Source organism: Tachysurus vachellii, chromosome 25 (assembly GCF_030014155.1).
Source record: "Tachysurus vachellii isolate PV-2020 chromosome 25, HZAU_Pvac_v1, whole genome shotgun sequence".
Classification (NCBI taxonomy): Eukaryota; Metazoa; Chordata; class Actinopteri; order Siluriformes; family Bagridae; genus Tachysurus; species Tachysurus vachellii.
The window spans coordinates 8,207,776-8,231,302 of record NC_083484.1 but is presented as its reverse complement, the minus strand read 5'-3'; the positions used below and the strand labels follow the sequence as shown (position 1 = coordinate 8,231,302).

The 23,527-nt window shown below is 36.7% G+C and overlaps 1 protein-coding gene across 7 annotated transcripts in view; it reads left to right on the top strand.

Annotated features, from left to right (window-relative positions):
* The window catches only part of asap1b (ArfGAP with SH3 domain, ankyrin repeat and PH domain 1b), a 63,220-nt gene that overhangs the window by 5,695 nt on the left and 33,998 nt on the right, over positions 1–23,527 (top strand). For all 7 annotated transcript variants that reach the window (XM_060862199.1, XM_060862196.1, XM_060862193.1 and 4 more), the window contains 2 exons: positions 20,865–20,937; positions 22,627–22,772. In XM_060862199.1, the coding sequence (XP_060718182.1) occupies positions 20,865–20,937; positions 22,627–22,772 (219 nt within the window). The remainder of the gene's footprint in view (positions 1–20,864; positions 20,938–22,626; positions 22,773–23,527) is intronic.

Below are 23,527 nucleotides of genomic sequence, written 5' to 3'. Positions count from 1 at the left end.
TTATGTACTACTTGCTCTGTGCTGTTTGTTACACTCAGACATTACATAGCTGTAATGCAAAAAAACACACTTTTTTTTTGTTTGATTGGTTTTAAAGAAAGTGCCAGTAAGTGTCCACCTGCCTTTCCCAAACAATATGACATCGTTCAGTGGTTTGTGTGGTGTTATGCACATGACAGCTAGCCCATCTAAGTGGACAAATGAGTGTTACATGACAGAGGCTCTAAACTGTTGTTACAAACAGGCTTGTGATGTTGCCACAGCAATGAGTAAACTTCCTTCTCTTGAGAAAAATGGTCATGTGATGTTAAACTGTATTTAGTGGAATATCATGTTGAATGAATCGACTGAATGTGAAGACGTATTCAATTTGCTATTGCAGTGTTCCAATCAGTCATATTGATGTGATGTGTTTTTGAGTGTGTGTGTGTATTGAGCAGTATGAGTTTGGGTGAATGAGGGGTTTGGCACTCCTGAAAATTTGGTAATGAAGATGCTTTAAACTTCACTGTTTAAGCTGTAAAGATTCGAATCACCAGAGCTGATCTGCTAAAGATAAGACATGGCATGAAAAAGGGTTTATATTCACCAGCAAGGCATGATGCACAGCTGGAATTTGAATTGCTTTATTCCTGGGAGTACCTGATGCTTGTTTTGTTGAAGATCATAACCTTTTTTATTTTCCTATATCGCTTTTCAGCATGCACCCTATATCTGCACACACACACAAGGTTTTGTAAGTTCATCTTTTTTCCCTCTGCTCTCGTCTCTCCCTCTTTTATCCCTGCTGCAGCTCACAGTCATTATTTACATTCAGCACAGGTGTTTGATCCTTACTATGCACTTCCCTTGGCTCGGCCCCACAATTCACCAAGCTGGGATGGACCACACCATTGCTTCCAAAACATTCAACATTATAAAATTACAATAAATAAAACTTAATGACCATGTCTTTAGCCCCTATTGAATCAGTGTGGAAAAGCAGCCTGAATGCATCAGAGAGTTTGAAGTCTGTGCACATTATGGGGATCCACTGTATATTTAAAGTATTCCAACCAGTGAATTGTACACATAATTGGCAGATTCTGCACACTGTATTGTTTCAATCCACTCACTCACCCACTCACTCAAAGCATATACATACACACATACTGTTACATAGTTTATGACTGTCTATGGTGTATAAAAGCTGAGTCATTTCCCCTTGTGTGTTGATTGTAAATTATGCAGGGGTACAGGGTCAATATTTAATGCTGCTGTAACTTGAGGTTAGAATAGTCTTCAGGGAAATTAGCAAACCTAAAACTCCCCAAAGTCAGCTAGTGTGCTTGTGCTGACTAAATTTTTTCTTTTTTCGCCCAGACGTTTGGGTGATTTGTTTTGGTCTGTGATTAATACAAGTAGGTGCAGTACTTTTATGGGTTGTTTTCCAAACCGATTAACACAATATTAATTTACAATACTCTAGTAATAAATTACATATATTATTCTTATCTCTCCCACTTTTAAGCTGTATTAATCTGTTAAAATAGCAGTCAGCATTTTTTTTCTTTAAACACGAAGACTTATGAACAAAATATTTAACTTCATTAAAATTGCTGAACTAATGTTTAGTTGCATAATCTTTGTTTTTGATAACTGCATTGCATCGAGTCAACCAACTTCTTGCACCTAGAAATGGACACTTCAGTCCAGACTGAACAAACTACCTTCCATATTATGGGTCTGTTGTAATAAAACAAATAAATTATTTGCAAAGCAGAAATATAACTATTACAACCAGGAAACTGGAATATTATTATTTCAGAATGTGGAACTCCATTGTTAGGCCTGTGGTTTAATGGATAATGAATATGGTATAATGAAAGAGACCAAATTACTGGGCTAGCCTTACTTGCAATGAAGGGAAATGTTAATTGCTTCAGCATACCAAGACATTTTGGACAATGCCTGTTCTGATGTCACATTTATGTAATGCATGACTGTGCCCCACTGCACAAATCAGGGTCCTTAAAGACATGGGTGGATGAGTTTGGTATGGAAGAACCTGATTGGCCAGAACCTGACAGAGCCCTTTCCTCAACCCCATTGAACACCTTTGGGATGAACTGGAACGGGGATTGAGAGCCAGGTCTTCTTGTCCAGTATGAGAGCCTGACATTACAAATACACTAATGGATGAATATTCAAAAATGACCACACTTAAGAAACAATCAAAATCTTGAAGAAAGCTTGCCCAAGTGAGTAGGAGGTGTTAAAAGGGGACCTACTCTGTATAGTCAGTGTCAGAATTTATCCAAAGGAACGCTCTTGCCCATTTGTTCAGTTTGTGAATTTTTTATTTATTTATTTATTTTTTATTTATTTATTTATTTTTATGGTTTGACAGTCAAAAAAGTCACCACATGGATTTAACTAAGCAAATGGGCAAGAGTTTCCAAATTATTTAATTATTTAACCCTAACTGATACAGTGCATAGATTCTCATTTTTTAAACAACCATTTTGGAAACATATTATGTGGTTGTGGAAAAGATGTTACTTTGTTTTACAAGGGTCAAATTATTGTTCTGCATTGTCAAGCAAATTATTTCCAAGAAATGAAAACTACAAGGAAATTGCTAAAACTACTAAAATTGGGTTAAGATCGGTCAAATTCATTATTAAAACCCGGAAGGATAGTGATGAACCATTATCTTTGAAGACGAAATGTGGTCAAAAAATATTGACTGATAATGATTTGAGATCATTTAAATGTTAAAGTGAAATCAAATCAAATAAAAAATAAAAAACAACAGCACATGTTGCTATGTAAATGAAATGTGTTCTTAAGCGATGATTAATAGTGAAAGTAAAGTTCCACTTCCACAATGTGATAAGAATCCACAATGTTGGGACAGCTGTGCAGCCTTAATAAGACCACTTATAAGTGAGGCTAATCAGAAAAAGGCCTGATTTGAAAGGCCCTACATTGACATTCTATGGTGATTGCATAGCTATGTACCTGATTTTTGGCTATTGGTTTTCTCATAGTTACATGTCAGATTCCAGACAGAGAGACTTGTTTTTCTGTGGTGTTGTGAAAAGCAGTAACTGAGTTATGTATGGTATTTCCTAAAGGTTTATTTTTGGTTTCTGACTCAATGGCAAGTGAAGATGTTTCCTTTCCATCAAGGTTACTAAGTAGTTTGTTTGAGTTTTTATCAACAGATAAACCGTGCACAGGTTACTGAGAGAGAAACCTTTCTTCTCATGAAGTTCAGGGTGTTTTATTTTTTACTTCAACTAGTTTCGTAGCCCAGCAGCGGTGTGTTCCTGTGACTTTTAGTGTGTCATTTTGACTATATGCATATTCCAGTCGTAACTGTCTAGACTTCCTTTCTGGGGATGTTTTTGTTTTGAATGCACTGGTTGTAACAATAGGTGGTAAGATCTTAAGATCCTTCAAGCTTAATATAGTAACATGGCAAATGTTTCCCAACAGGATGCAATGTCGCTCCCTCACCATAAGTTACTCTTAGTTATCTGCTCTTTTTGTGTTTTTTTCCCCTTTGTACACAAGTATGCTCAACAGACACTTTAAAAGAAAGCTAGCTATAGTGTTTTTCTCCATAATACCACAAGAACAGTGTTTTTATTGGCATTATGGACTCAGGTACCAGGAGAATTTTAATGAAGTTTGGTGTCCAAGAAGGCAAAACTGGGTGTTCCAGATGACAGTGATTCATACCTTCCAAACAAATCCACACTTCCTCTGACTAAAACCTCTGTGGAAGAAACCTGTGGACGAATAAGAGAGGACTGTGGGCCCTGGCAAGTCTGGAGTGATTCTGTGCTCTCAGATTTCTGTCCATTCAAAATTTAATTACTTTATCAGAGGGACGTCTGTACCAAATTATCACACATGTTACCTCTGTGGTAAAATTCTTATATCCAGACAACAATAAAATTGGTGTAGTAGGAGTGTGTTTCTAGTGGATGGTATTTTCTACAACTTTATATGATCTAAGAAATTTCCCCTTTTTTAGCTTCAAAATGGTTTGCTTTAAACAGAAGGTATTTCCTTTTTAACATGTAGGTTTTTCCTTTTTAATAACAAATGCATTTTCACGCTACTCAAATCAAGAGTGTACAATACAAGCTATTAAATGTTCAAACTATCATTCCAACAAGGCACATCTGGGCAAAGAAACAAACAAAAAAACACTTGTCACATGTTCCAACATATTTGATCACTTCAAAAAAGGGTGGGTTTAAATAAAAGTTGCTGACTAACAGTTCAGGGTGGTTCTTAAATGTTTCTTCAAAACTCGGCTGTGATAAGTCATAATAGGCAACATTTCTTTCCATTTTGTTGGGAAAGAGAGGTTACTAATGTGCTGAATGCACACTTGCCATTAGTTGTGACATACAGATGCATTGTTTTGTTTATTGTATTGTTTAGGCATCCTGTGTAGCTTTTAAAAAGTGATTTGGGATGAAATAAGATTTTCAGATACATATAGACAAGATCCAGATAGATATTTAAATTTCAATTCAGTTCAATTTCAATTTACTTGTATAGAACTTTATTAGAAAGAACATTGTTTCAAAGCAGTTTTACAGAAGTATAGAACGGTAGAATAAATATATTATTAAAAAAAGTTTTAAATTAATATTTATCTGTAAAATTGTCCCCTAATGAGCAAGCCTCATCAGCATGGTGGCAAGGAAAAATTCCCTGAGAGGATATGAGGAAGAAACCTTAAGAGGAACCAGGTTACATAACGTCCTTTCTACAACAGGTTACAGTCGAGTGGAATTGTGCAACATTTAGCTAATTCCTTCCTGTGAAACTCTGCAAAAATTCAGTGATGAATATTCGAGCACAAAGCTGACCGCTTCAATGTCAGTTCAAAGACAGCGTGATGGTCTCCAAGTGGTTCTTTCCACAGTAGTCCCATAGGTCACAGGCTGTCCATGCAGATCCATCTCTAGCACCATCAGGTGACGAGACTCCAACCAGAGGTAGGATGGAGCAGGCAGGCCCAGAAAGAAGAAGCAGTCACACTGGGAACACAGAAGACTGGGAGCTTGGGACTAGCATGTATAGCTAGCTAGCTAGACAGATATTTCAGATAAATAGATAGATGGATAGATAGACAGAAAAAAATAGGTATGCTTGTAATATGCTCTGACAGCATAACTAAAAGGGAGAAGGTGACACAGACTTGAGGGCTTCCTGGTACATAACCAGGTCCAACCACTCCACAGTCAGCAAACATTAGTGACATGGGAGGGTAGTAAAGCGACAGCATCCAAACATCAATAACTCTATGTGCAGTCTAGCGCTGTGTTCAGGAATCATCCCAAGTTCCAGAGTAAGAATTTAAAGTTGATGGGGTTTTGTCTTTGTTTTTCCTGGTTGAAGGTTGGTCATTACAAGTTACTGCCTCTAGCATTGTTATGCCCTTTTATATTTTCCTAAAATATGAGACGGTAGAAACCCTTATTTTCCTGTCTTATTTATACCGTCAGTTATGGACAAATAAACTATTTATTGCAATTAGCTGAAATGGCAAGTCATAAGCCAGGAAAAATGTATGTAAAATAAGCCTGTTTCAAACAGGTCCCTTGGAATATAGATGGAAAATGTCTATTGGTGTTATAACTTATTGTGAACTAGTTAGCTTATTAAATAAATTTATACAGACTATGGGAAGCAGATAAGGACAGAATCATTGTGATTAGGGCTGTAGCTATTGATCATTTTAGTACAACTATACTTTTTATTGCTAAAAAATTATTACTTTTTAATTATTTACTTTTTATTGCTAAAATTACAAACAAATAACCGTGAAAACAACTAAACCCATTTAGTGCATTTAATTGCCATATTACATTCTCTGTTGGAATGTCGAATTTGGCAAAAATGTCTTCAAGCTACTCTGCAAGATTTGCTGCTGTGTGTCTCTTCAAGGCGCATTGTGGTCAGACTGTGGGACTGTGTATGTGTGTGTCTGTTTGTGTGTGTGTGTAAGTGACAGCGAGAGTGAGACTATGAACATAAATGACGCTTAAGCTTTCACAAAACTTAGCTAATTTAGGGACATCATAACTAGCCACCGTATTTATTCACTACATATAGCCACAATCAACATACATTTTTACATTTCAACTAGCAATCATAGTGATTTAGGCCAAATGTGAACTACAATGTCGCAACAATCAGTGGACTTGATGCGTGATTTTGGATGAGATGTTGAAGCCTCCAACTTATAGACTGAGCAAAACTTTGAGGCAGATAATTTGCTTCAATGATTTATTGTATTCGAGTTACTCCAGGAATCATTTCAGCACTAATTGTGATTGCTCCTCAGATGTGCTTTAAGATGTGGTTTCTAGCTTTAAGATGTGGTGGTCTGTCCTTTAGTCACAGAGTCTGACTAGTGTTTTTCTTTCAGCTCCACTTTGAAGTGACTATGTGCTAAGCACGATACAACATGTATTAGCGAAACAGGTAGGACATCTTGGAACATGGCACAGAGAGATGCAGAGACATGCTAGTGTGCAGTCCTCACATCAGCTAAATAGGTTTTGCTTGTACATTCGGTGCTATGCATTGGACAAATTCCATTTCAAAGTTGTGTCTGGGTTGAGATCACATTTAAATGTACATACCAAATGAAGACTCTTATTTTGCAGGTTGGTTTATTTTCTTTTTCTGGGTGTTGAACTTGTCTGCTGGGCCACTTAAAATAAAAAAAAAACCCAATAGCTCAGCAGGAATGTGTGCAAGACTCGACCATTTCACAATAAACATTTCCTATGTGTTACAAGATGGTAACTGAATTATAGATAATGGTGAATTATAGATCGGACCTTTTGAGATTTCTAAAGTGGAAAGATTAAAAGAAATATGTAGCTAGTAAGTTTTTGATTATGTTTAAACATTGTTATACTTTATATAATAAATAATATTGCTGTTTTTTATGTATCAGTTGTGCAACATACTTGGTACATTTCACTAAAACCTATTTTTGGATTGGAAAGTAAATTCTAATTCTAACTGTGTTTTACTCACCACAGTACGTTAGAACATAAATGTGTAAGTGGATTACAGGAATCGCTTTCAGAATGAAACCTTGCATTTTAACTTCTACAATTATTAAATATACTAGCCAATAGAAGATTATAATTAAAATAAAATGAGACGTTCTGTGATCCTTTTCCATACAGAGCAGTGCAAATCATTGGTAGCCCAGGTTGTTGCATCATTTTTCTTTTTGCTTGCATGTTTATCTCCTGCTTTTGCATTTCCTAGCAGAAGTGTGTAGGAGTGTTTTTGCACGTGTGTAAGTTTGTGTGCGTGCATGTGTGTGTGAGAGCAAGCATGTGTGTGTGCGCCTGTATTTGTGTGTGTGTGTGTGTGTGTGTGTGTATGTATGTATGTGTGTCTGTGTTTAGGAGCTGTGACTCACTCCCTCTGTCCCAGCCACCTCACAGATGGTCATCTCCATCACCAGGGCAACTAAAAAACTAAACCGTGTCTGTGTTCATGTATTGTAAGCTCATCTAATTGGATGAGAATGGAGGATGCACAATCACACTGTGACACAACTGTTAAAAATAGCCCTATTAGTATTGGTTTCATTTAATAGTAATCATTTTGGTCTGAACTCTTGTGTCTGTTTCATATCATTTTTAAACTAATCATTTTGTGATGCTGTGCATATTTTTTCCACTATCAAATACTGAAGCTGTTCATTTGAAAGATTTATGTATATGTTCATGATAAAGGGCAATGATGGATTGAGCCAAGATTTTCAAGTCAAGTCAAGAAGCTTTCATTGTCATTTCAACCATATATAGCTGTTGCAGTACACAGTGAAATGAGACAACGTTTCTCCAGGACCTGGTGCTACATAAAACTTAGTAAGTAGTCCTAGGGCCTTTTTACACCTGGTCACTTCATGTGTTTTCTCTGATCCGATAGCTATCTGATTTGTTAAAACTGTTCCATTTACATTAGGCCACATAAATGCATCTTGGCGAATCTGATATCAATCCGATCTTTCTACTCCCGCCCAAATTGCAAATATATTTTACCTCATTTCCGGGGTAATTAAAATGGAACGCGCTTTGGTGTATGCGGTTTTCAGAATGCAATCAAAAAGAAGACGAAAAAACTTATGATGGTTATGCTACAAAAAACAGCATTTACATTAATTTGTTTCTGGCACGATGCACGACTCGTGAGTCACCTGCGAGTGACGTACTTCCGTTTGGGAGGAGTATAGCGCTGACGTATGTGGCTGGAACAACCACATTCATTTACACCTGTCCAGTTTCATCTGAAATGCGTCCCAGACCACCTCCTGAAGTGGTTTGAACGATCGGATTTATATCCGTCTCGAAAACATTTCGGAGGGCATTTACACCTGGTCTTTTTACCATCAGATAGCTATCGGATCACAGAAAACGCATGAAGTGACCAGGTGTAAAAAGCCCCCTAGATACATAAAGTGCAACTGTGCAACCTGGTGCAAACAGTGCAGGACAAAAAAGTGCAAACAAACAATACAAAACACTACACAAAATCAGTGCACACTTAATAATAACAGCAGTTATATGAGGTATTGTAATGAATTGTGCAAAACAACATGTGCAAAGAGCAAAACCAGTGTAAAACATCATGTAAACAGTTTGCTTGGTGATGCTTTAGGTATTTATGTATATTGGATGAGTGTGTTTTTGGTGCAGATCAGTGCAGTCCATACAGTTGACTGCTGCTTTGAGACAATGTCCATTGTAAAAATAAACTCGAATTGAACTTGACTGTGCGTGCGCGCGTGTGTGTATTGTGCTCGGTACAGTTCAGTTATTGAGGAGTCTGATGGCTTGTGAAAAGAAATCCGACTTAAATTACCTAAATTAGTAAACTTCTTGGTATTAATCAGTCAGGATTATTATGTAAAATGTATTTAGCTATGTTTTTATATAAAAAACAGTGTGCACTTGGATTACTAGCAGTGGGGAACTAGAGTTTTATACATAGGGTGGCCAGGGGGTGGCCAAGGCAACTTTAGGGGGTCCACAGACTATGACACAAATTACCCTAACAAGAAGCATGGATGAATCCCATAATTGCTCATTAGAGGTAGAATATATCTCTATATTCTATATATAAGTCAAACGAAGACTTCTTTTGATAGGTGAAATGAGAATCAAACTTCCAATGCTACCAAATAAAAATTCGGGGTGGCACCTGGGGTGGCCAATCAGATGTCAGGGGTGTTCAGTGCCACCCCGGACACCCCTCTAGCTCCGCCACTGATTACTACTATTTTTTTGCGAGTTAATTTTAAATGAATTGCATTTAATGTTGTGCTTGACTGCTTTAATGATACAATCATTAAACATCCTCAGATCGCTGTCATAGTCTGTTCATTAGCGTACACTAGGCTTACATCGCATAGCATCACATGTTATCAGAGAAAATGAGCATTGTATCAGATTGGTAAAATGCACTTACTGACGACAGTTGATCATGGTTATTGTTTATTCTTTAGCCATGACTGTGTGTTTTTATTGCTGTCTGTGTAGAATATCGTTTTTACTCATATTTTGAAGTAGCCTTGGATTCTACGGTAGCTTGGATGTTGACATATCAGTGTTTGCTTATGAAATGGCTCTTGCATGTTTACTCTTCCGTGCTACAAGCAGGTATTGTGACACATAACTGTTTTGTTGCATCATATGCAGGCAGGAAGATAAATAGACACAGAAGAATGAGAGAAAGAGAAAGTGGTGGACACTTAACTAAGTTGTTATTCCACACAGATGTTCTATTTTCTGTATGCGTCTTGCTGTGGCTGCCACACTATAATATTTACCCAGTTATACAACAGCACTGTTAAATTCTTTACTGTTGAATTATAATTGGGCAGAAGGATTGATTGATTTTCTCTAATAGCACACCTCTGAGAGTAGTGATGGCTATTATTCATTCACAGGGATTTATAATAAATGGGTTAAAAAAGTGGTGTTAAAAAAATGTTTGTTTTAAAATAAGTAAATACCTGTAAGGAGACATTTATTTATGTAATGGAAAAAGTCCAGGACAGAAGAATATTTGTCTTTTTTTATTTATAGTGAGAAAAAGAGATGCAGACGACGGAGCGGTATTTTTTAGGTAATATAATAATATAAGTGGTAACAGCAAATCATTTCTCACGGACAAGCCACAACACTAAAAGTAGCTATAAACAGTTTAAAAGTGTGATGTATTGTTCCATAATAAACAAAAAAATGGCTGGCAAATCGTTGTGGTATCAGAGAAATAAAACACTTTATGACTTTGGCATGATAACAGTAACTTTGCTTTACGCCAGTTCTTGTTATACAGCCATGTTGTGGATTACTTTCCTATAACAGTGAGCAAAATTAGGTTTTAATCCTTTCATATCTAATCTTCTGTAGGGGAGGCTACATGACCAGATGTGCAAACTGTCCAGTGATGCTACTTTTGTTCAGTCAGTGAGCCTTTGCAGGCTGCTATAAATTGTGATGTCCTAATCCATACTTGTTTAAATGGAATTTCTTGTAGTTCATATGGTGAATTGGAAAGATCTCTGGGGCACACACAAAGCGCACAAACATGTTCAAGACCTCCTGATTCATTATAGGAGTAATTCACACTGATACAAGGCTTGAACTTGACCTGAAACCAGAATCTAATTTTAACTTCTTTCAACATCACAGTTTTGTATTCTAGCTCAAATGAGTCTCAGTAATCCTCAAACGTTTGAGGCAAATGTCCACAATTAGACATTATTCTATGATCCAACGCTTAACCACTTGTTTTATAGGATTGCTATATAAATGGAGCAAAATGTGCTGGTTTCAGTGTAGTGGGAAGTGTTGATATTAGAACAACAGGTTGGTGTGATATGGCCTCTGTATAGCAGAGGGAGTTTACTAAACATATCACTTTGCACGTGCAAACAGTAACAGAGGCAATGCGAATTGCATTGATCCTGAAGATCCTGAAAATGTAACTAAATATAATGTCAGAGCTGAAATATCTCCCTCTTTCAGTTGTCCATCTGGAACTGTCACATTTTCAGTGATTTCATTCAGTGATATTGACTGCGACCTCTGACCATAGACTGAAAAGTATTTACTAATCTAGAAAATCTAGAAGGCTGATACACAAGTGATGCAAGAGGTTTTTAAATTCCAATAATGATCAGAATAAAAACCTGGTTAGTGTTAGCGCTCAATTATGGTCTGGATTAGTGTTTCGGTGTGTGATTTAACACTAGTTTGTGTAGCAGGACTAGATGAAAGGACGTTTGTTAGTTTTTTTAATTACTGAAATATCCAACTTCATTATGTCATTTTAGTGAAAATACTAATATTTTTATGTACCCTATTAATTTGAATGTTGTTTGTCTGAGTGTAACTCCCAGTATTTATTTGATACTTTATTTGATAATATGTAAACCAAATTAATAAAACTAAAGAGGATACTCTGAGTTTATTAAAGACTAAAATTAGCATGTATCCTATTTATTTCAAAGTGGTTTGTCTTAATGTGAGTCAAGTGAAGTCATGTGGGTTTTTATTGCCATTCCTCTATATAGCTCTCATGTAGCTTTTAATTGTCATTTCAACCATGTCTCTGACGCAGTACACAGTGAAATGAAACCAGGCTTCTCCAGGATCAGGGTGCTACAAAAAAACAACACAGAGCTAAGAACTTAAGTCCCAGGCCCATAAAGTGAACGTGTGCAACCTAGTACAAGACAACAGTACGCGACAAAAGACAGTGCAAACATACAATATAAAACACTACAAGACAAACACACAATTTACACAGAATAGTGCTGACCAGTGTTCATACCGTATATTATAAAGTACAGTTGTAAACATATTCAAACTTAAGTAGTAGCAGCAGTTTAGATGAGGTATTAAAATGTGATGTACAAAAATCAATCAAAACTGGGTAAAGTACGAAAAGTAAAAAAGAGCGATGGAGCAGCGGCAACAGGCTGCATGCATGATTGTACATGCGCAAAAAGATCAATTGAGAAACACAAATTGAGTGAGTGATTGATTTGTACAGTCCAGTATAGTTCACACAGTTGGGTGTGTGTGTGTGTGTGTGTGTGTGTGTTCGGTATAGTTCTGTTCTGTTTGTTGGGGAGTCTGATGCCTTGACGGAAGAGACTATTGCACAGTCAGGTCGTAAAGGGCCCGAATGCTATGGTACCTTTTTCCAGATGGCAGGAGGGTGAAGAGTGTGTGTGGGTGTGTGTGGGTGTGTGTGGGTGTGTGTGGGTGTGTGTGGGTGGGTGTGGGTGGGTGTGTGTGGGTGTGTGTGGGTGTGTGTGGGTGTGTGTGGGTGTGTGTGGGTGTGTGTGGGTGTGTGTGGGTGTGTGTGTGTGTGTGTGTGTGTGCTCATCCACAATATTGTTGGCTTTGCGGATGCAGCATGTGTTATGAATGTCAGTGATGGAGGGAAGAAAGATACCGATAATCTTCTCAGCTGTCATCAGTATCCACTACATAGTGTGTTACATGCAAGCTTTTACTCTCACTGCAAATGCACTTTATCTTTAGCACTGATGGCATATCAGCTGGAAGTAAGTATGTGGCAATATATTACTGTCATGTAACATTTAGATGAGAAATTGAATGATTATATATAATATATTGCTAGTTCTCTGCTGTTTAGATGATGATGATATGAGGTATAAAGAACTGAATAATGCTATTAGAAAGTAAAGTAAAATAGACACCGACCTATACAAACACATGCAACAAAACACAAGGGAAAAATACATTTTTTTATTGTTTTGATATAGGGCAAGTTCCATTTAAACATAATGCAAGAAGTATCTAGCTTGTAGTTTATTAGTTAGATTGTTTAATAACTACAGCAGCAGTAATATCTACAGAGACGATCTCAGTACAGTTCATTAGCGGGTACTTTTAGGGTGGTCTGAGCTCAAATGGGGTGTTCACATATACATGTTATATTGGCCTGAGGCTGCTTTTTACTCAGTGCAAAGTCTTGATGCAGTGCTTTTGACCTTTCTCAGCAGAGTGTAGATGATGCATGAATAAATTAAAGCTCGCATTTGCTAGAAATAGAGAAATAGACTGCTGTGTGAAGGAAGGAGCTTGATATGACCATATATGACCATCTTTTATCAATATGTGATTTGTATGAAAATATATAATGTATATAATATATAATGTTATATAGAAACAAAGAACCTTCTGATCAATTCGATTTTAAAATTCAAGCCCGCTGTGGAATAAAGTAAATGAATGCACACCTTCTGATTGAGGAATTCAAACAGCGCTGTGGAATTATTCAAGATTGTTTGGTCTCATTGTCTTGACACTCCCACTTGTGCTTCCCTCTGTATTCTTTTCTGTGTCTCTGTGCAGTCTTCTCTAACTCATATTTATTATGCTCATCAGGTTTTCTCGTGTATGCGTTTCGTGACAAGGCAGCAGTCGGCTATTTTGAGCATCTTACATAACAGGACTACATTTTGGGCCGCAGGGATAGATCTGAAGGGATGCAGTACTGAAGAATGTACTGCCTGTATTATGTTCTATGTATTAAGATAATAAAAAAAATCTGTTTGAGTTACAGCCGTATGTTCGAAAATGTGCTTCATTAATGGATTTAATATTAAGCTTTCTTAGGTTGAAACCATGAATTATTCACTGATTGGTTTATTTAGACGAATTTTAACTCTTTAAAATGTCCATTCACTGCAAACTGGCATGATTATTTTATTCATAGAGGCTTGGGATGTATAATTTGTAGGGGTAATACACAGCCCAGTAAATACGACAGGTCAGAAATAACATTTAAGATTAAGTGTTGTACATCAGCAGGCCTTGACAGTCAGTAAATGTACTTTTTCACTACACAATTACAGATAACCACTTGTCACAATCTGTGAGATGATCTCAGATCTCAAAGTTAGATTCTCTAACACACTGTGAGATAACATGTTCTCCATGGCACATTACAAAATGAAGATTTTCTATCGATATGACTGATTAAATATTGATTAAATAACTACTGTGCTTTGCTTATGTCATCAGTCAGTGAGTTCTGGGCATAAACAGAAGCATTCAATGTGAGTTTTTGTAGCAATGCAATTCTTTTTTTTTTCCTGTTCAATCGCATGTTTCTTTAACATTTGTCTTTGCCACTACCATATTTCTAGCCATCATAAGAGTTTAGTTTCATACTATTCTGATCTTCTATTAGTGGCTTTTAGATGTACATCTTTGCCGCACTCGCACTTTAAGACTTTAAATCAGCCACCACATTGAACAAAGAATTATTTTAGGGTGTTTTTACTTCTGCCAGGGCAAACACACAAAATAAATCCAGCTTTAATCAGAGAGAAAAGTAGGATTTTTTTCTGGGTTCAGATTAAGACCTGACAGATGGTGAATGCTCACGCTCATATAACACCAAAAAAATCTGTCTTTCACCTTCTATATATCACGACTAAGCCGAATATATCAACTAGAAATTAATTTGAAATAAGGATACTGAATGATGAACAGGGAAAGAAATGGATTGATGGACAGAATGTGTTTAGGAGGATTAGCAGTGTTTTGGCTATGTTGCTGTTCTGGTACTCAGCTTAATTGGAAGGAGGCTGTGTGCATGCATGTGTGTGTATAAACAAATGTGTGTGCGTGCATGCAAGAGGAATCTTTTTTTTTCAGGACCTTAAAAAGAAAAATACATGAGATTGTGTTGATGATGGATGATAATAAGATGCTAATTCTGAAGATTAATCTGCAAGTTGTTTAGAGTGGATGTGTCTGAAGGGGCTTGTGTGTGCGTGCTTGTGTGTGTGTGCGTTTGTGCATGCGGGCATGTACATGTGCACAAGTGTGTATTAGGCTGGGGACTTATCAAACACTATCTGCTGGGGACCACCTTATCCTCTAATAGCACAGTGTGTTATGTTGGGTGTGTCAACAACTGTGCATGTGTTATATTTTGTCATAAGAACATAGTTAGACCCCCATCCTCTCATTAACCACAGGCATGAAACTGAAAATGGATGAGGAAGCATCTTATTTAATTTTTTCTTGCAGGGATTTGGGGATTGTAGGACAAGATGTAATCTAATCTGTAATCTTTCTATGTAATTTTGTTCATGTCATAGTAACACAGTTTCTCTCATGACCGCAGGTCTCGAATTATATAAACACCTTAAAGAGGCAACAAGCTCAAAAAAATATATATACATACAATTTCAAACTGAAAGAAGAACAAATTATGGGCGATATGTCTAAATTATAACCTTTATAAAGAAATTATTTTTAATTTAAGTGATCCCTTTAAATCACTCTAATGGTATTTTCAGCGTCATGATGGTTGATGTTTTAGTTATAGATCAGTTTCTCTAATTCAGCACTCGAGTGTTTCTAAGGGCCTGGTCCTACACCTGGTTTACACCTGATCACTTCATGTGTTTTCTCTGATCCGATAGCTATCTGATTTGTTAAAACTGTTCCATGTGACGTACTTCTGTTTGGGAGGAGTATAGCGCTGATGTATGTGGCTGGAACAACCACATTCATTTACACCTGTCCAGTTTCATCTGAAATGCGTCCCAGACCACCTCCTGAAGTGGTTTGAACGATCGGATTTATATCCGTCTCGAAAACGTTTCGGAGGGCATTTACACCTGGTCTTTTTACCATCAGATAGCTATCGGATCACAGAAAATGCATGAAGTGACCAGGTGTAAAAACCCCCTAAGTAAATAGTTGATGTCAGAATTGAGTTTATATTCTTTCATTTGTTCATTCAGACTCAAGCAACCAGTTTATCCTGGTTGTGGTGGATCCTGGGAACCGTGGGCAAGAGATCTTAATACACCCTGTATGATACTCACCTGAGTAAGACAGTCACCTGAGCTAACTCCTAACCTTGGGGCCGTGGAGCTTACAGCCACCATGCTACCTCTGATGCTTCTTAGTAGTAAGCAGTGGGGTCTGCTGTGGTGTTTCATCCAGTGTTTAGTCCCACCTCACCCCCTGGTGTTCCCAGGGCAGACTCCAATTTCACCATGACCAGAAAAAAGTGCTTCCTGAGAGTGTGTATTAGTGTTGGTCTGTGTGTGTGTGTGTTGGTGTGTATGTTAGTGTGAGTGTGTCCATGGTGCATCTGTGAGTGAGTCAGTAGATGAGTCAGTCTGTAAGGTTTTACTGTCAGTACCTTCTGTACAGTCTGTAGATCAGCTGGGCTCTTGTATGTTTTATTTGTTGTGGGTAAACAGCTAGCACTAGTTTTGTTCTGCTTTTGCCATATTCATGTCTAATCATGAGATTTCTTAAAATCACTTAATTCGGAAATGATGTTTGTAAAACCAAAACTGTGTGTGTGTTTTCACTAAACATGGGGTATTAGAAATGTAGGTCAGGTTGACTGTGACTCCAGGGAGCAACTTTAACCAGAACCCAGGACCCATTAGATCCCAGTTATTTATAGTCCTCTTTATTTTTCAGTTATTGAGGTTTGGATTAAGCCAGTTTGATTCAGTATGACTAATACAAGCAGACCCCAGTATGTATAGGTTTGTGTCTTCATTAATATTTTTAGTGTTCTTTTGGTGTAGGATATAGTGGGATATGATACAGGTCAAGAGCTTCAGTCAATCACACAAATATCAGAATGAAGAAATGAAGAAAAGTGTAATCTTGATGACTTTGGATTTTGGGCTGGTTTGAGTAATGCATACGTCAATAGTATACATATATAAGTAAAAGAGGAAGGCTTGCTAGGTCAAAATTTAGAACTTGTGCTTTTAGCCTAGCTGGAAGTGAGAACAATCTTCAAGCTTACCCTATTTGTTTTGCTTTTAGTGAGCCCATGCCAACAGAGATATGTACAATATACACCAACGCTGCAGCAGTGACTCACGCCTAGTGTTAGAAATGAAGTGCTATGGAAGCTCTTCTCTGTCATACCTGAAAACTTTTTTTTTTTTTTTTTTAAGTACTAGCGCTATTCCCATTTTTATGCTGCCACAAAGACATCCCAGTCAATCAGTATGTGATCTGACATGCTCACACAGTTCAGACTGTAATGGGGATCTTTTGTAGATACTAAATATGATTAAAAAAGTAATTATAATTGATTTATTTATAATTTATAAGTATTTGAAGACATAAGTCATGGGGCTTCAACGATTCAAAGAGAAAATAACAGCTTTCAAAAAAAATAAATAACTGAATGTGTTAGAACTATGAGTCAGTTGAGGATGTTTCCATGCTTGTTCCAATCTCCTTTCAGGTAAATCTGTGTGAAATCACTGGAGGTCTCCTAACTGACCACGTCAGATTTATAAACTGTAGATGGTTTTCACACCAGGCACATTTGTTAAGGTCCAAGTCAGTGTGTGATTGTTCCTGGCGACCCTGCATCATTGATCTAATTCCAGACTTACTTGATCTTATTGAACAGTGCTTTTGCGTTCAACTTACTTCATCACAAATACGCATGAATACAATATGACAGTGCTTTTTGTTTGTTTTTTGTTATTTTTGTGCACCTCACAGACACCGATGCAAAAAAAAAAAAAAGAAATAGACTGGAAATGAGTGACATGGTCTGATGAATCATCATTTACATTATTTCCAATGGCAGTTCAAGTTTGTTTGGAGAACTCCCAAGGAAGCAAACAACTTGGACTGTCTAATACTGACTGTCAAACATAGATGAGGATCTGTGAAGATTTGGGCAGTTATATTTTAGTATTCTGCTGGCCCCATCATTAGCCTTGTCTTAGTATTGTTTTGGTTTGAGGATCACCAGTATGAACCTTAAAATCTGCCCTGGCCAGCTCAATCACCTTACTTTAATATCATTAAGCATTGTGGGAAATTCAGGTTTCCTGTTCTAGCCTTTCTGAAGCAATTAGAAGATATTCTGCAAGATGAATGGTAAAATATCTACTAGAAGATATTCAGAAATTGTATGAGTTTAATCCAAGAAGGAATTGTGGCCCAACACCTTATGAATAAAGAGATATTACATGTTTGATCATTGTTCACATTATTTTGTCCAACCTCTGTGTTGGGCAATTTATTGTAGCTTGATGTGGCTGCATGGTGAGCACAAATGCACAGTGACTTAGTGAACTAAGTTTGAGTCTTTATTTACATAAAAGAAAGAAAAAGAGCGTGAGCCATAAGGGCCATTACAAATTAAATGAGGATATCAAGGGGATTATTTGAGTAAAGTAGATTTTATAGCTTGGCTTTGAAGAAACTGAATGGATTTAGACTAAAAACTCCATCAGCCTCCATCACATACCGGACTCTGATGGCCAGCCACTTTGATATAGTCAACTCTCTTAGGACACCCAAATACACATAAACGCTCCATCATGTGGCCTTTTTAAGCAATCCACATTTGCCTTGTTCTATATAGGTTTTTATTTACCTGTGATGTAATATTATCTTGTCAAATGCATTACAACAGAGGTTAGGTTCTTTTATTACCTGTATCTAAATAATGAATTAAGGCAATGCGCTTAATAAATAAACAGCCTGCCTCATCACCTGAAAGTGATATCACGACAGTCCATGTTCATACTTACTCTTGTTGAACTCAAGGCAGCTTTCAGTGAACACAGTAGCAATTCATACTATTAATTGTGTCAGATTGTATAGGTAAGTATTTGTTATAGATCTTTCAATATACAGACATCGTATTGGAATGGCAAGCCTGATTTATTTGTTTTTGCTATACACTGAAGACTTGAGTTTGAGAGCAAAAGATGAATGTGCGATGACAGGATTTCAGCTTTCATTTCCTGATATTTACATTTAGAACACATTTTGTTTGCCCCACCAATTTTTCAAGTGATCAAACTTATTGGAAATTATGACTGACAGGTGTGTCTTGTTTCCCATGACAGACCTGTTAGATTGATTGTTTAAACAGTTAATAACGCTGTCTATGGGGGAAAAAATGCAAACTTGTTTGAAAGTTTAGTTTTAAGTTGGAAAAAAGAGGGAAACTCCATCAGAACCTTTGTCCTGAAAAAGAAAGAAATCACTTGTGTACTTACATCAGGACATCATATTGGCCGATCATCATCATGCAGCAGGATAATTACCCAAAATACAAAGGACAAAAACAAAGAACTTCATCTGGGTGAAATGTCCAATCACTCTACTTTAGCCTAATTGTGCTTTATTCCAAATTAATAGTTTTTAACACCCCTAGATGTACAAGAATATATTTGAATCATCAGAAAATGAAATTCTGATCTCATGTCACCTCATATTTATCTTTTGATCTCAAACCCAAATGGTTTAGTGTGCAGCAAAAACAAAAGAATAGTTTTGGAGTCTAATAGTTTTGGAGGGGACTTACACCCCTGACGGGAACATATACATCACTGTGGTAATACATTTTGAATAAATATTCAATGCATTCAATACATATTTATGTTGTGATACCTGTTAAGTAAATTATGTTATTCACTACCTTTACAAACAGTTATATATGGCCTTTTTGTCAACCAAAAAATGCACATGCAAGCAAGGCAGGTTAAGTTATGTGTCCATCCTTGATATTTTCTGCACAGGCTATGGTCATATTTGGACATTGACAGGTTGCTTACACTTATTAGGAACTGAAATTAAATAATTAATAATACTTAAATGTTCAGAATTTTAGCTTTAATTTGAGGGTAGTTGCATGCAAATCAGACTGTCATCCTGTCCAGTGTATACTCTGGCAGATAGTCTCCAGGTTTTCTGGGACCCAGTGGGATAAACGGTGTTGTGAAAGGATGGATGGATCCAAATCAGATGAACAGAACTTTTTATATATTATTTCTTTTAAGAGATTAAAAATAATCATATAGTCGACTTATGAAAGTTTGGCCAAATCAATTATTTAGTATGTTATTAGATCCAAAAGATGACAGAAAACATCTAGGATGACAGGAAAATTCTTCACATGGTGAAGCAATACTCTTTTACAACAGCTGGTCAAATCTAGAACACCCTTGAGGAGGTAGGCCCTATTGGTGGAAAATGCCAACAATCAAGAAAAGATTTCACCACATTAATTACAGAGGGTTTGCACCAAGATGTAAACTATTGGTAAACCTCTAATTAATTCATGATTGGTAGTCGAAAATAAATAATGATGTTGTAATTTCAGGTCATGGAGCATTGAAGTGATTCTTTTAGCTCTTGTAGTTAATGCTAGTTAACTGAGCATGTGCTGTGCAACCCATGTGTTTCTCATGGCCATGACAGTGACATATGTGCAGTGAGTGTCCCACATTGGTTCTAAAATCAAACATCTGTCCTTAATTAATTGTGATCTGTGGTTATAATTTAGAGCAGAGAGAGTTATTTAATATTATATTCTCTGGGGAGTTAAACTAAGCTAAAGATGTCTCTCTTGGAAAAATATGCATGTGATGATTGCTAAATAGGTTAATAACAAATCTGATGTCTTAATGATGTCTCGTAACCCAATTTTCACTAGATGTTGCTTTCAACTAACCTCTGCAAAATATGGAATTAATCCTGATTATCCCGATCATGAGACACAGTTATTTTGCTTGTTTTTGGATAATCAAATGTGGTCTAGTGTACTGTGGAAAGTTAAAGCAATTATTTATGGCTCATTGCAGTAACTGTGCAGTTACATTTTTACACTGATGATATATTAATGCAATATTAAGATTTTTTGGCCATGATAAAAAAATAGATTGGTTTTCATCCCTTTGTATCTCTCTCTATGGATATATGGTCTTACACATTTACAAATCTATATTCTTTTGTTGTCAGGCCTTGGATCAGGACAGGACTTCACTGCAAAAAGTTAAGAAGTCTGTCAAAGCCATCTACACTTCTGGCCAAGGTAAAGAATTCCACACACGTGAAGCATCTCTTATAACTGAACAGACTCATGTTCACACATGGTAAATAAAAACACCTGAATGAGACCAACGCATGCAACACTGGGTAGATGTGATGTGAGATCATTTAAAGTGCAAAGGTTTGGTTGTTGCCACTCACTCCTCACATATTAAAGAGCTATACTGTATATTGTTTTTATGTATCTAGCTAGGCAAGGTTTTGACTGTTTTTCTGAGGAGCTAGAACATAATAAGGTTTAGCTAGAAAGGTAGGCAGTATGTCTTATGATTATAACTTGCTATAATTCATTGATGGACCTTGATTCATTGATGGACCTTGTTGGCTGAAGGGACGAGGACAGCATTTAGGACACAGCTGAAAATCAAGAAGTGAATTTTTTTTAAATTAGAAACCCAAATCTCTGACGAACCTCTGTGGTTATTTCTACTTCATTTCAGCTAGTTGAAGATCCTTAGTAGTCTAAAACAAATTAGTTGCACAGCTGAGTAAGTACCATATCACACGAAGACCACTAGAGTCCAAGGTATGAGAGAACAGATGACCCTGGATCACATTTTAAAATTGTTTGGCTGTACGTGATGTTGAGTGATTGGCTCATCAGACTTTTATAGTTTTACCTAACATTGTCACTGTACTTTTTTTTTCCCGATTGGTAAAATCTGCTGATTATTTTATATACAACATCATAGTTTAATTACCGAATTATCTGATGGTTTGCATTATTTTTATATAACATTACAGGTAGTTCCTACTGTAGCATTAATTATGGGTTAATATTAATGTACTTGTTGTAATAAAATTAATATGTCTGTAGTAACATCATATCCACAGGGACACAGTGGGCACTCATATAATCTAAGACTAATCAAGTATTCAGTCCCTTGAGCTTATATAGTACTGTATTACAAATGGTGTTTTAAAATTTGGTTCTGTTTAATATTTCATTTTAACACACTGAAACTCAAAATTAATTATTTAAAGGTGACATTGTTTTGTTTTTCTGAAATATTTTTGTTAAAAATAAAAACTGAAATATCATGCTGAGGGAATACTTTTGCAAGGCACTGTAATTGTTTATGGTAATGTATGTTGTTAAGAGATATTTACTTATGGAACAAGTCTCAGGTGTCCATACTTTATAACAGGTAGAGATCAATCTGTCATTTAAATTTAACTGACACAGAAATGTCTTCAGGACTTCTTGTCTTCTCACTAAAATAACAGTACTTTTTTATATTAAATCCAAGAAAGAGGATAAAAGAGAAGCTGAAGAGATGGACTGACTATAGCTGCTTTATGGAAATTAAAAGATAATAGGTACTTGATCTGGCAAATGCTGTGGTATAAGCAGAATAAAACACACCTTTGGATCGGAAACACACCTACAGTATCACACCCCATCATTATTTCTTACATTGACAATCTTGTTAAAATATAGCACAACAATATGAACTCATCAAATAAGTCAGTTATCTTTTCACACTTTCTGCAGATAAACATGTGATGTGCAAAATTTCACAACTTTTTCCTTTCCTTTTTTTAAGCGTTTTAAGCGGTCGAATTAATACTGCGATAGCATATTATTTTTAGACTATTTGTCATACTGTAACACCCCTAGATTTTAATATCTGAAAAATAATCATGAGTGTGCTTGTGTGTGTCTGTCTAGAACATCTTCAGAATGAGGAGATGTATGCTCAGGCACTGGACAAGTTTGGCAGTAACTTCATGAGCCGAGACCACTCTGACCTGGGGACAGCCTTTGTTAAGTTCTCCACATTGACAAAGGAGCTCTCATCCCTGCTCAAAAACATGGTGAGCTTTTGCATCAATTCAGGTTCCATTAATTAAAGCTTTGAGTTTTGAGTGACTAGCTTTATTAATCAGGAAACTTTTTTGTGGGACTTGATTAAAAATTGGGTCAACGTTCTGTTCAGGGTCATGTTTCATTTCAGCACAGTATATCGATGAGGTTTAGGCTGTATCAGCTGCTGGAGGAGCGCTTCAGAGTGTTGTACACCGGTTGCTCTGCGTTGGTGTTGGAACCTACTTGCATGGCAAGCGCAAAAATGTGTGAATGTCTGTATGATTGTGTGCTTGTAAGTGTGGGCGCAAGGTTTGCTCTCACATCTTGGCAGTAGCATTGAGAAAAAGTGTCAGAAATATATTAAGTAGGAAACGCAGTACAACTACTTCTTGTCTTGTTCATATACACACATGCATCTCTTTCTCTCTTTCTCTCTCTCTCTCTCTCACACACACATGCATACTCACACTTACACACTAACACTCTTTCTCTCACCCACACACACACACATACACACACACAAAATACATGCAAGCAGTGTCTGCAGAAGTGGATTCATGCTTCTATGTGCTATCTCTCAGCTTGAGTCTGGATGATAGAAGTAAAAATATCTTTTCTCCCCACAATCTTCTCTCTCTCTCTCTCTCTCTCTCTCTCTCTCTCTCACTCACTCACTCACTCACTCACTCACTCACTCACTCACTCACTCACTCACTCACTCACTCACTCACTCACTCACTCACTCACTCACTCACTCACTCAC